We start from the raw sequence: 14,956 nt of genomic DNA, 5'->3' as shown, positions 1-14,956 counted from the left end.
ATTGTAAAAGAATCTGAAAAAAGTGAGAAATGTGGTCACAGTTGTCCAGAGCCCAAAGTAACACCTTCACAAAGCTTGTTTTGTACCATTGTATCAACTGTTGGAGTTCAATTTATAACAAAACATAATAATTTTTGTGTGTAAAATCTCATTTTGCAAAATAACTTAAGCTGTCACATAAATGTAGTGTTAGTAAAAAGCACAATATCTTCCTCTGCGATGTGGTGGAGTAGAAGTGGAAAGTGGCACGAAAAGAAAGTACTCGAGTAAAGTACAAATACCTATAATTTGCAGCCTACAGTATTTGAGTAAATGTACTAAGTTACTGTTAACCAATGTTGGAGGTGCATGAAAAATTAAGAACAATAATCTTTGTGCACATCCATTTTCCAACAGCCTTCCACCGGAAAGCAGGTAAGAAGTAAACCATGCAAAGCCATTGGTGAAGTGCCTGGCACTGGAAAGAGAGAAACACAACAGGAGTGTGTTTAGCCTAAATTCTGGAGAACACAACTAGGCATAGCAAGACATTTTGAGACTGATAGCTATTCAAAAAGAAGGCATGGCAGAGAAGGAGGACAGAGGCGGACACCACAGATTCATTCATTCAGGTTCTGCTGGTCATCCTGTATTTACTGTGATGTAGTTTTACATTGTTACCACTAGAAGACGTCAGAGCTCTAGGTGTTAGAAATAGATTATTGCAGTTTTTCTCAGCCTCTTTGGTGCATTTCTTGAATTATCCTTCGCATTTGCACAACAGTAAGTGCTCAAAATCCTTTTCTATCCCTCAAAAGTAAATATATCAGTGTATCCGAATGACAACTCCTCGCGTCATTGTTTATAAACACGATAGTCAAAATGTTTAGCCATATTTTCAATGAAACATTGTGCTCTGTAAGTATTTTCTGACATATAAACTATGGATAAGGTTTGGATTGCAGTGATTGAAAATCAGTTTGGCACATATAAATTTCAGTACAGACTGACTGACCAGTTGCGTGGGATGACATCCACTGCTGCTACTGGACACCTCTCCAGTCGGTTTCAGAAAATTCTTCTCCTCTATCAATGGTCCACAGTCAAAAGTCAATATTAATAGTTATGATTGTTTTTTTTAATTGATGCAGCCTACATATCGATTTAACACTAGAAAAAATCTCTACATACTTCAGAAAACACGTTTGGGGGTAAGTGGTCAGTCAATCAGACTGATTAAATTTAAGATTAGATACAATTTTTAATTATAATCAGGTACTTTTTCTTTAATCTTAGTCGTAGGCTTAAAAAGCTTCATTTGCGATGAGGAATTTTTTAACTACGGAAGCCCTAAGATGCCATACTTTCATATATTTTATTTTCTCCATTTTCCCGTGATAACAAGTTCATTTAATGTATTTTCTCTTTCAGGGCTTGCAATTGCCCAGGATGCAACAGCCTATGTCACAGTGATCTCCGCGTATGTTTTTGCGGTGGCAAAGTGTTTGTCAATAGACGATTTCTTTTCTTTCATTCAATATTGCACTTTTTCAACAGTTTACCCCCGCTTTAATAGAGAAGATCTGGATCCTGTTTTTCACTGTCCTTTGCTGTCATTTTTGTAGGCAAATGTGAGACGTATCACACAAATATGTAGAAAAGTTGCGCTGATTGGTCAAAATTGCAAGTGGCGCTGAATTCACGTGGTTTTACTGAAATTGTGTTAATAGTTGTGATTGCAAAATCTACGAAATCCTGGAGGGACTGATTATTGTTTTCGCGAGATCTCAAATTCATTATGTCTTTATCGGGAAAATAAAGTTTCATTATCTCGAGAAAATTATCTGGTTATTTCTGGAAAACAACATTTGTGATCTGTGACTTCCAGAGTAACCTTATTTCCTGTCGCAGGTATTCCACAGTTGAGTTTATAGGCAGGGTGCAAACTACGGGGGAGTCAGGGGGAGTTCAGCTCCTCTTAATAAGACGGGAGCGCCACTGAAAACATGATTTGTGAAATTTTGGGGGGTCGCTAAAATAGTAACAATATGCCATTTTTGCAGTTTTTTCCTTTCTGTATCTTCATCATCATGGATCATGTGTGAATAGAATTCTAAATGTGTTTTCTTTAACGATGTACTTGATCAAAGAGGCTGCTGTCAGTTCATCCTGGCCGATCCTGTCGGAGTGTTGGCAGATTTAAATAATCAATGAAGTTATGCGGCTGAACCTTGTGAGTAAAAGTGCACAGCGTCTTTCTTAATGGGGAGACGATTCATCCTATTTCACCCATCAGCAACCCACCAGCTATTATATACTCGGGAGCAGACGCGGACTACTTCTGTTAATACTACTTTCTGCAGTCAACTTGGCGGACACGTTCCACACATGCGCAGTAGGTCACAAAAAACAGGAGGCACGTGGACATCCGCACAGACCCTACGCATACCCCCCCGATAATTAAATTATTATTAATTATTAAATGGTGTGAGGACTGGTTTAATGTACTTACTTTCCCTGTAAATCCTTGTTGTAATAAATCACTGTTACCTTTTTAAAATATTAACGTCAATATTAACAGTTACCAAAAGTTTTTGTTTTACATTTTGTGTTCATACGTTGAAAGAGAACTACATTATTTTGTCATTGGAGCCAATTTCCACAAGTAATGAAATGCCAAGGAACAGCAGCATTTGAAAGACATCAGAAAGGGAACTTCTGTTACAGATAAAGGTAAGGATTAAAAACTTTAATTTTGCTGTAGTTTCCATCTTGAAGTGAAATCCCTGCAATATATTTCTTATTCCTCAGGGGTAAATAACTCCAGACACATGGAACAGTTCCTCTGCAACAACTCAGTGACTCTAACGTCCACCTGTATAATTTACTCCTTACTAGCAATCTAATAGCTGTTCATATTGTATATAATGTATATAATGTATATATCACATCCACCTACCTCAATGACACTGAATAATAATGCATAATACAAATGTTGTTGTTTTGTTGAGCTACGTGCAAAAGTAATATATTTGTTATACATAGGCTACAGGTTATACATTTTGGAAGTATCTTGCCCAACACTGGTTATTTCGAACTCCTATCACAGGAAAACTTAATAAATAAATGCATGGATGTATGGCCTCTTAGGGCTTCCGTATATACCTACAGTATAATGTCCCATCAGCATACTAATCTACAACATAAACTTGAAAAATTATACAGAATACGTACAGAACACTTAAAATATATATATAAAAAACACAATCCCAATACAACTGTAACAGACCAGAATAAACAAATTGCTAAAATAAAACACACATCATGTTGGATGGATGTCACGAATGCGTGCGTAACGTGCGTAAAGTTAGGCCTATGCGTGTGTGTGCGTGAGACCAGAAGGCGTAACTGGCGACATCAAAAGGGGGTCGAAATCGGAGGAGGAAGGAGGGCAGAGGCAGAGGAGTGAGCAGGGGAGAGGAGAGAGGGGAGGGGAAGTGTTGTCGGTCCGTGACATGAATGAACCATGTTCGGCAACGGAGGCTCAGCTCTCCCGGTTTGCTCCTTTCTCCTGCTACACCTCGCGGTCCTACCGGTAACGAACAACTGGCCCGTTAAGGTAACTTAAATAGCTCGCGGTGTTTGTTAACGTCTCCGTGTCTCTGTGTCCGTTTGCAGAAACGTTACGACCGGGGTAGTTTGCTCCGGAGTAGTACTCAAAAGTCTGTCACTTTGATCTGCCCTGCTTATCGTCAAGGGCACTCTTTAGATTTCACCTTAAGTTAATTATTGGAGACATTTTTCCAGCGATAAATTAAACTAGTAAGGACTGAATTAAACTGCAGTCCTTAAAGAATTGTTCGGACTTTGAAACCCCCCCTCCCCATTTCAGTTAACCGTAGTGTAGCCTAATTGTGAAAGTTTTGTGAAGGTGAGCTGATTGTTACAAAAAAACAAACAAAAAAAAACTGTTCCACGATCCTCCTAGAAAAGTTCATAGTTTGGCGAATTAACGCGACGGTTGTTTACATTAGACCAAAAAAGAGCAGCAGAGAAATGACATAATTTGTGTAAATTTTAAATTGGCGTCACCCAAAAGAAACTTATCTAACTTTGGTGAAACAAACCACATCAAATGAACGTGACCTGTTAAAATGGTTAATCTTAACCCAGACTGACAAAGGCTCCTTTCTAAGGGGGGGTGTTCCTGGTTTGGACTGACTTACTGCTTCCCCCCCATTCAGCTTGCCTATTTGTTTGTGATGGTGCAGCTAAAAAAAAAGAAGCTTGTGTTGAACTTGACCACTTTGTCTATTGGATGTGTGCATAAGCTATATTCAAGGTTCATAAGTCAGACAAGATGGTGGTAGATGTGAATTAACAGGTTAATTTCTGTGTGTTACTCAAAGTTTTCACACCATGTTGTAATACTTGTAATACAAATACTTGTGTTTGTCTCCCCAGGACTCCCCTTCAATTCTCTAGCTTTATATTTCTGTTCTGTATATGTACAAATAAATGCTTCACTCTAGCTTGATTATTGGAGGAAAAGCTTTCCTTACTGTACTTGTTCAGCCCCTACTCATAAATGGGACATTTAGGTAATATAGTAACTTAGTTACATTTAACAGTAACTTACTCAAATTACAATATAACTGGATGGTCAGCCACACACTGACAAAACTCGATGAGCAGTTTGAGCAGTCATAGCATTGGTCCACGTGCAGAATTTCACCGTTTTGTTGATTTAATCCTCGCTAATCGCCTCTAAAGGCAATATTCAAACTACACAGCCCTAAATTTATGTGTGTAACTTAAAATGTTCACATTATGTTGTCTGTAAATACTTGTTTGTCTCATCAGGACTCCCCTTTACTTTGTAGCTTCATATTTCTCTTATGCTTCACTCTAGCTTGATTATTGAATAACGACCCTTCTCTGATTATTGGGGGGGGAAGCTTTCCTTTCAGTACTTGTTGAGGTCCACTCTTAAATCCGACATTTAGGTAACCAAGTTTCATCTAACAATATAACTAGATGGTCAGACACGCACTTAGAAAACTCGATGATTTTATCCTCTTTCCATCCCCTCTAAAGGCAATACTTTAAACTACAAAGCCCTTTAATTTGTCTTTCTTCATGTGGCCAAGTGAGTCTGTTAAATGAACATTAACTGTTAGGAAGCAAACATGCGACTCCGGTCTATCCGCAGGATAGACAACATCTCTGCCTTCATAAAGTGACAGCACGGACTGACCGTTTCACCACGGATTGATCTGCAGCCTGACAGAAAGGCTTACACAGTCTGACTGTTCGACTGAGTGAAGGAGACAACATGGTGACAGCCAGCAGCTAGCCAGCCTATCAGCGTGTCCTGGGGTCTCATGGTTGAAACTCTAAACAGATGCATTACCGAAGGCTGTGCAAACAATTGTTTGCAGACTCTTTCGCAGCTGTGGTAACCACCAGCGCTCGCAGCTCTTCTTCTAAACCATACACACTATTTGGTTTCTGTGCACATGAATGGACTGAACATTAATGCCCCAGAGATAGCCTATTAAATGCCCCATATTTCTCTGATTAGCACCGCGATTCAGTCCATTCATTCTTGCCAGTGAAAGAAAAAACGCAAACTGTAGTGATCTTAAAAGAGTTCTGGGTTTTGTGGGTGAAGCTGACTACACATAAAATTGATGGCAAAAGTTAAAAAAGGAAAGTTTTGTAGTGCGTACAACAACTGCCGTGACATCTATAATCCCTTTTTGGCAAAGGCTATTGAAAGACATCGTCTTCCAACAGTGCTAAAGCACTCTTTGAACATTATTACACACAAACGTCATGCACCATAGCAACAGTGAGGTAATGCTTTCTATTTAAAGGTTTGAATTTATGGTGGTAACATCACTTTAGTTTGAAATAGCGGCTGTTATTTTTCCTATGAAGATGTGGAGGGATGAATTGCTTAATTCAACTGCATGCACACTTACTGCAGGTTAATGGTTGTGCACTGCAAAGGGCTTCAGATGTGTATCGGGCAACAGGCCAGACGTACTATATAATAATGTTTATTCATATTTAAATGTGTAAACTTTTTTGATTCAAGCCTAATATTGAAGAGACACTATAGCAAACTAGCCCAATCATGCTTTAGCGTAAATTAAATACATTTACGTGCTGGAGAGAATGGGGACTTTCAGGCTAAAAATTATACCGACATTTTAGATAAAAAAAAAAAAACTTTCATCTTTTTTAAACTTAAACACATAAACAAACAACATTTCAGTGTCCTTTAAATTTTGGTTTAAATAATTGACTTAGTAGTGACCAAGATACATACCAAGCAGTACAGTTTAAAAATAAACAACTGGATTTATAACATTGGTCAAAGTGGACTCACAAAACAACGCTGTTAATAAATGATCAATTCTATATTGATTTCTATCATAAACATTCAGCATAGTCTGTCCAACAGCTGTAGTGACATTACATTGAAAGTAATATACACCTTACAGGTGATCATGTGAGAGTTTCCTCAGCCATACCACATCCAACCCGCTAACCTTACCCGGCAAGAGGTGTAAACGTTCCTTTTGTACAGACCTCTTTTACACTGGCTTTTTGCAATCCAACAGACTTGTATTTGCACAGGTGATCTCCAGCCCTTTCTTCATTCACTGAACCATGAAAGTGCACTGGCATTGCAGTGCGTCATCCCACCAAACACAAAGCTGTGTCTGACCCACCGTCATCCTAGAAACACTTTGATTGTGATAGCTTTGATAGTAAACAACTGTTACGGTCTATTATCAGCTCTCAAATACACACACACACACACACACACACACACACACACACACACACACACACACACACACACACACACACACACTATAGCAGTGTGTGGGTTTATGTGGTGAATTAGCCAGAGGGTAATCTGACAGAGTAAGGAGCCTGTGTGGGCTTGTTTAGGACCCTGTTGAGACAACACAGTAGTGGGACTTTGAGCCTCATGTGTGTGTCAGTGTTTGTTTGTTGGTTGGTTGAGGGATTAAAAAATACCACCAAACTGTACTTGAAGGAATCAAATTCTTATTGTATGAAGAAAACCAAACTTCCTCTTCTTGCTTGATGCGGTTGATCAGTCCATTTTAGATTTCATATTAACACTAATTGTGCTTAAAAGTGGTGTCCAAACACTACACTTACTTGCTTTTGCTTTTTTCTTTCACACCCGGAGTCACAAAAAACAGGTCAAGAAAGTACCAATCAACCTTCTTGCTTCAAAAAAATGCTAATGTGGCCACGGTGGTCCAGTGGATAGCACTGTGGGCTCACAGCAAGTCGTCCTGGCCTTTCTGTGTGGAGTTTGCATGTTCCCCCCGTGTCTGTCTGGTTTCCCCCACCACCCAAAACATGTTAGTTCTTCAGTCAGAGATTGCTTTGTGTGAAGGGAGGAGCGCAGCGGCCGAGAAGGAACGTAAGTTTGTATTATGGAGTTTAGGTAGATGGGTGCAGACCCAGTAGTCACTCTGTATGCAAGCATTAGTGACTTGAACCTGATTCTGGAGGCCACGGGGAGCCGGTGGAGGTCACACAGTAATGGAGTGACATGAGTCCTTTTGGGCTGATCAAAAACCAGACGCGCTGCTGCGTTCTGAACCATTTATTGGGGTTTCACTGCACAAGCTGGAAGACCTGCCAGGAGGGCGTTGCCCCTAATGTCCTATTAAACTGACAGCCAAGTGTGTTGGGCACAGTTTGACCATGAGTGCAACATTAATTTTGTACCTGATGGATAGCTACACACAGGTCAAACAGTACACCTATGCTACTTAATTATCAGTTTATCTCACAGAAAACTTGAAAATTTTCTTCTTAGCATGCTGAAAATAAATAGACGTGGTTCTTTTCAAACCCTAAACTCAGACTGTATTTTAACTCGTGTGCAGGTTCAGTGGAAAACACAAAGACGCTTAGGGTTACTTTCACCAGTGTATTAAAGGGTCAGTTCAACTACATTTAGATTTCCGGCCCAGTATAGGTCACGCAGTAAATGTGTTTCATGTTCATGTGTATGTGTTTGTGTTTGTGTATGTGGTGTCTGTCTGCCAGGACAGAAGTGAAGGGAGGGTGGAGCAGCGTAACATCCATCTACAATCACACAGCTCTGGGAGTCAGAATGTCAAACAGACCAGCAACAAGGTACTGGCTGGTTAAAATTCAGCACCAGTATGATCACTAACTACAACTCTCAAGCTGCGATTTCAAATGTTAAGCCTTTCCCTGGTGGAAATTACATCCTTTTTTTTTCTCTGACTGTTTATATTTTCCTAGGAGGAGGTGTTTCAGTGGTGGGGGGAGTGGTCCAGTTGGTCCTCTTGTTCCAGGAGCTGTGGAGGAGGAGTGAGGAGTCAGGAGAGACATTGTCTCATACAGAGGTATTGTATTCAAACGCGTATAGAGGGGGACGAGAGAGACAGCCACTAGGGAAACAACCTTAAACACAAGTAATCTCGGGGTGCAAGTACGCGTGACTGAACTAATTTAAGCGCCTGTAGTAGCTCAAACCAGGCACAGCTTGGAGGTTGATATCATTATAAGTAGGTGGAATGAAGAATCAGCAGGTGGAGATGGGGGAGCAATAACAGTCAATCACAGGAGCTTCACCCATCTCCTTTAAAAGCGCCAGGACTGGACAAAGAGGTGTGCGGCTGAGGTTTATTAGAGCCCGACCAATATGGGTTTTTGGGGGCCGATGCAGATATTAAGGTGGAAAAAGGGCTGATTTATGAGCTGATATTTTGATTTTGAAAATTATTTAGATAGCAGACCCTTTTCCTGTCCAAACTACACTTAGAACCAGCCGATATAGAAAGCTGTTCTGTATGTGGGCTGTTGTACCTATATTTCCCTAATGGATTATGTTTATAAAATAGATTACAGTCTCAACAACTTAACTACAGCCACAGGTGACTATAACTGCAGACAGGCGGCTCGCATTAAATATTTAGAATACGTCAGAAACTGTAGTTGAACGGCTCAGTAACGTTAGCGCTCCTCCACAGATAAACATGGTATAAACACGGAGCTGCCACACTGTTTCAGAAATAAATCTGCAATCACGTCTGTCAACACCCAAATAAAGTAACATTAAACCTACGGTGGGCAGCAGTGTTGTTAACAGAGGGAGCTGCAGAGGTCCCTCTGGTGGGAAAACTACGCAATGCTGTTTCTTTATCAAATATCAGCTGTTATAAACACCGATGCCAATTAAATGTCATTAGCCGATAATATCAGTCGGGCTCTAGTTTCTATGAGCAATAAAGCACTGTGAAGTCCCAAAATGCAAATATTCATCATTCTAGATAAAATATGTATCACCCCAGTTGTAGACCATGTCCTCTTTTTTTTAAAATATGAATTTACACGTCATTTTTGTTGAGTTGATGAGCGTAATGTTAAGCCTGCCTATGTAATGAGGAAACATGTTTCAGGCCAATTGCAATGCACTTGAGTTTGTGGAAATGCTGGCTTTGTGCTGGCAGGAAACTAGGGCCAAATTTAATACTAAAAAAGAATAACCAGCGTGGGTATGAAGGATTCATTCACGTCCTACACCCAGTGTATGCACAGGAAACACATGCACACAGCAGTAACACACTGTGGAAGAGTGAACATGGCTGTACATGGAGGGAAGTTAGGCAGAGCGTTGACAGAAAATGTGTGTTTGCAGCCATCTTGTTACCTTTGACCTCCCCCTGTCAGACTTGCGGAAGTTTCTGTCAACCAAGATTAACGCCTCTCTGCCCTCACAGTCAGCCTTCTGTCTCTCCCCTTCTTCCCCCTCCTCCCCCCTTTCTTTATGCTGTCTTTGTTCCTCTCCTTCCCATGCTTTCCTCTCACATATGCCCCTTTTACTCCTCTTTCTATTTTTTTTACCCCCTCAACTTCCCCCCCACACTCTTCTCCTCCTTCTCCTCCCTGCCCCGTTTACCTCCTTTTGCCCCCCCCCCCTCCTCTCCTGTCCTACACTCATCTCCTTCTACCAATTAGATGTGACACTCTCACATAGTGACCTCCCACTCACCTCTTCCTGCTGTCTCTCCTACTTTACCGTCTAAAAAGTGCTGGAGGATGGGCTGAAGAAAGAGCGACACAGATAAATAGACAGAGGAGGGGTGTGTGGGGGTGACGTTAACATGGTAATGAAAGACAGATGCATTAACTCCATGTTGGAGTTCTGTAGGTCCTCCCCAAAACACACACACAAAATTACAATCATGTTAAGCATAAACTCTTCGACAGATTTCTCTTGCTACAGCTTTTGCAGACACGTGTTTCTTGTTGTTGCAAAATTTTGCAAACTCGTGAAGTTCTGAGACCCTTCAGATGTGTTGCCATCAGCTGGTTTAGAGATTCTTTCTCCTTTTACTGTCAAAAAAATACACGAGTGAGCTTGTGTTTATCACATTCCTCTAAATGTATGTACTTGATATTATTTTCAAACTAAACACAGCAGCAGTGACTGCAGTTTCCATGAATTAGTACCTCACAGCGTCCACTTTTGACCTGTACAAAGTTTTACCATCCATCAGGCCCCATGGTACCACGCCTATACCATCACATTATTTTGCTTTTATCAGTAATAAATCAATTGTGTGAAGTGAACAGAACCAGTTCTCTGGGACATCTGGGAAATTTTGGAACACATTGGGACTTTTCTGTTAATCAAAAACATAAAAAAAAAAAAAAAGTAAAATTACCCAGATAGTGACAACTCTTCTTTCTCATTTGATTCTGTCATGCATGATTCAAGGCAATATCTACGAGACATACCGTATATCACCTATTATATATGTATATATAGACAGATTGATAGTAGTGTTGAGCGAGTACTTGGCTGAAATGAGTATTCAGCACAGTTTTCAAGACCATAACTTTGGGAATATCAATAAATTGCAAACAGGTTTGCCTCGTTGAGAGCTTGAGAGCAGTGTTTGTGGGCAGTAAAATCAGGGCTGCCAAATTTCACGCATTGACCGGGAGACTCGCGCAATTGACACTTTTCACACTCTGACGCCACACGCCCATTTGGTAGTAGTAATTTTAAAATTAACCTTTGTCAACAACAGCAAGTTTGATAACTTGATCTCTGTTTGTTACTGATTCATTGATGTCTTTTATCATCTTAAAACGTAAAAGTAAAAGGATAGATACATGATGGTATGAAGGATTATGTTTCTATACAAGCTATTCAATTTAAGTCAAATGAGATGGTGACACTGGAAGCTAACACTTTCATAAACAGTGATCTTACGTTTACTCATTTGGCAGACATTTTTATCCAAAGCAACATACATTTGAGGAACAACATACAAGCATCAATAAAGCATCAACAGATCTTGATAAAACAAATGACAGTGTGTGACTTCTTTAAACATTTCTTATATGTTGTAATTGAAGTTGCAAATGGCCATAAAATACTAGTGTAGTTGCTAGTGCCATAAAATAATGTGCCATAGTTCTATTCTTCAAAATATAACTTATATCCCTAATTGAATACTGCAGCATGTGATGTTCAGTAGGGTTCTGGGTTAAACGTGCAGAGAGAAAGAAGCTTTATCTGATTTACAACTTTTGTGGCAGAATTCTTAAACTAAGCAGGATAGCCATCTTATACCATTCAAACCAATGTTGTGCCCTTGAGGTGAGTACTACAGATTTGAAAATCAAATCACCAAATGCCACTTTTAACAATATATGTGAACAAAAATCTAGTGGTGAGGGTTGCGATGGTCCCGCTTCCCGAGTTGCGACTCCGACTTCAGTGTGTGTTCTTGTGCTGTTAATCGGAAGGTCGGCGGTTCAATCCCCGGCTCCTCCAGGCTGCGTGTCGAAGTGTCCTTGGGCAAGATACTGAACCCCAAAAAGTGTATGAATGTTAGTTTCTGTTTGAGCACTTAGGCTCAGTGTGTGAATGGTGAGTGCGATGTAGTGTAACAGCACTTTGTGTGGGAGTCGCAAAGACTAGAAAGACATTTACATTTGCATATGAACAACATGCAGACATGGACTGAAAACAAATTATACACACTTGTGTATACTAAAAATATGTATATATGTGATTTTGCAGAAATCAATACTGTATACTTTATGTCCCATGTAGACTTTAATTCTCTTTTTAAAATAAACATTTGAGGAGGAAAAATAGATTCTGATTATTCCGACACCACATGAATGCACCATCAGTCACCGCTCACCCTTCCCTTTGTAAGCGAGCAGGTGAAGCTACGGTGGCCGACACGCTCTGTCGTCTCTTGTGCTAAATAATACGTTTGGTCCTCCATTTGTCCAAATTTCACTTCTCATCTTACTTCTAATAAACCAGACGACTACTATACTACTACCACTACTATGACTAATACTAATACTACTACGACTACATCTACTATGACTAATACTACTACTACTACTGTAGAAACAAGGCGATGTCCATATAAGAGGCCCCGCGGTGTATGTAGATAGAAATGTCTCATTCTAGTATAATAAAACGCAACAGTTCATTATGTAAGGTCTTTATACACCACTGAAAACATAGTTATGGATATTATAATGCATTTCTGTCAATAAATCCTCACACACTGAACCTTCCAGATTCTACTGAGAGTCCCATTTTTAATAACCCTGTATGTGCTTTAAAATTGTGTATTTGGCTGCTGAACCTTTTAAACAAAGTTCCTGAGGACTGACCGCCCTGATGCACCTACTCACTAACACCAAATCTCACTCCAAACTAAATTGAAAAGCTAAAGCCAAAACAATACGCTGAAAGAGACAAAAAAAAAAAAAGCTGAGGGGAAAGAGTGACACATTATCAATTTAATGTACAAATATAGATCTGTGCAGCTTTAAGTAAGTTCAACCCAGTGTTGGTGTGTACATTGGAGCAGTGGAGTATTGAGGGAAATAAAAAAAAAAACTAATATTGTGTACTGATTGATTTAGACAGTATTTACTGTATACCTCTTTATTTTACATTAAGCAAAAGGAGCCGCTGAAAAAATGGTTAAAAAGCAGCCTTAATGGAAAGAAGAGCGTCTCACAGTGCTCTCTAAAGTTGGGCAACGTTCACCACAACAAAAAGAAGATGGAGTTTAGGAGTGAAATGGCAAAACAAATGAGCAAGTAATGGTAATAAATTTTGCGTTATTTAGTAGTCCATGTATACAATGCGAGACAGTAATGGGGATAACATTAGCATTAGTCAGTATGAAGCACTTTGAATGTGTGTGAATTTGTGCCAAGTGTCTGAGATGTGTATATAAGGACTGTTTGGTCACAGTGGCAGCTGCTCTAGCTACTCATTACAGAAAGTCACTTTTCATTATGAGCGCTAAATGTCAGTGAATCAATGTTTATTCCACAAATAGGAGTGGGTGAGATGATGGGATGTAAGACTGTATACCAGAGGAAAGGTTTTGGAAAAAGAAGTTTGTGGAGCGTAACATTTCTTCCTGTTTCATTCATTTTCAAACACACACTGGCTCTTCAGCTGTCAGCCCACATGCTCAGCCTTTAAGTTTAATTTGTACCTGTGCTTTGATTCCTGACTATCATTACGAGATATTTTGTTCATAATATTTCATCCATGAGACACAAATAGACAGGTGATTAAGGAAAACCCAGTATAAACCCATTATATAAGTTCCTTCTCAAAGATTGTAGTGCTGTCTAACCCACAGGTGTTCAGCTGGGTTGCGATCTGTTGACTGGGACGGCCATTTTCATACTGATCATACCATTCAGTGAGCCATCATGTGCTGCACTGAAGCATCTGCATTTTGCCTTACAGCCGTTCGAATCAGCCACCATCACAGCCACTGCTGTGGTGAAACATAGAGCCTGCAGCTAGTTGGCTAATAATGAAACCAATCACAAAAATGTCTTGACATTTACAGCTTGCTAAAGCTTCTCGTGGACTAAAGGTTACATGAGGTCATCACAATTTCTATTTCAATTACAGCAAAACCATTCCTTTTTCAATATAAGATTTCCGTGTACATGTAGATATACTGTTTTATTCTATGCATCTTGTGTGCAGTCCATGTAATACAGTACATTAATCATATCCTGTCTCCTTCTCAGGCTGTCCACCACTCAGAACATAAACAGCTCATATTGTGTTGGCTCTCCTAAACAGTACCAGCTCTGTCCAAACCAGGTATTGATGTTGAGCCTTTAACCTTCGAACGCAGATGTTAACTAGAAAGAAATTAGAACAAAAGTTAAACTCTTTTGTGTGTGTGTGTGTTTTCCAGCCCTGTCCCAGCCCCAGTGTTAGCTTCAAACAGCACCAGTGTTCCCAATTCAATTCTAAAGCCTTTGGAAGAAGATACTACCAGTGGATACCTCTGTACCCAGGTATAAAATCTGTCTGTCTGCCTGTTTGTGCATTCAGGGAATCAATCCTCGGTATTACCTCTCTCTTCTAAGTAGCCGTCTATACTGCATATTAATGTTCACAACTTGCATGTCGTAGTTTCTTGAATAAATGAAAGTAAATTATTGCTGAATAATCATTGAGTGTGACTGCTTGAATGGAGTATTTAAGTCCTACGAGGTCCAGCAAATGTGAAAGATTGAATTTACTCATCTGACAGCTTCAGTTAAAGCTGCGCTAGGCTTCTTTGCATTTGTGCAATACCAAACGAGAACCACATGTCACTAATTGAATTACGTAGACTTTCGTTGCACATAAATCCTATGTTGTGATGTCAGTAAAGTAAATATCTGTTTAAATATGTAATTTCCTGTGTAGCTGATTACATCAGCATCTCCAGTAAGCCATGTGACCTGCAGTGCACAACCATCAGTGGTGAGCGGCAGCTGCTAGTTCCCGCCCACGACGGCACCTTCTGCCACGATACCAAATACCATGGAGTCTGTATAGAGGGAATATGTCAGGTAATTCCCCCCC

The 14,956-nt window shown here is 39.9% G+C and overlaps 1 protein-coding gene across 4 annotated transcripts in view; it reads left to right on the top strand.

The window, feature by feature from the left end:
* Positions 1-3,466: 3,466 nt before the first annotated feature.
* si:ch211-267e7.3 (ADAMTS-like protein 2) overlaps positions 3,467-14,956 on the top strand; it is a 28,133-nt gene continuing 16,643 nt past the window's right edge. For 3 of the 4 annotated variants that reach the window (XM_046051702.1, XM_046051701.1, XM_046051700.1), the window contains exons 1-6: positions 3,467-3,598; positions 8,092-8,181; positions 8,314-8,417; positions 14,125-14,200; positions 14,298-14,400; positions 14,798-14,943. In XM_046051702.1, the coding sequence (XP_045907658.1) occupies positions 3,506-3,598; positions 8,092-8,181; positions 8,314-8,417; positions 14,125-14,200; positions 14,298-14,400; positions 14,798-14,943 (612 nt within the window). In that variant the 5' untranslated portion in view covers positions 3,467-3,505. Of the gene's footprint in view, positions 3,599-8,091; positions 8,182-8,313; positions 8,418-14,124; positions 14,201-14,297; positions 14,401-14,797; positions 14,944-14,956 lie in introns of those variants that run through there. The other variant, XM_046051703.1, reaches the window with a different exon arrangement.

Source organism: Micropterus dolomieu, linkage group LG06, assembly GCF_021292245.1.
Source record: "Micropterus dolomieu isolate WLL.071019.BEF.003 ecotype Adirondacks linkage group LG06, ASM2129224v1, whole genome shotgun sequence".
In the NCBI taxonomy this organism is placed as follows: Eukaryota; Metazoa; Chordata; class Actinopteri; order Centrarchiformes; family Centrarchidae; genus Micropterus; species Micropterus dolomieu.
This window is presented reverse-complemented; position numbering and strand designations above follow the sequence as displayed.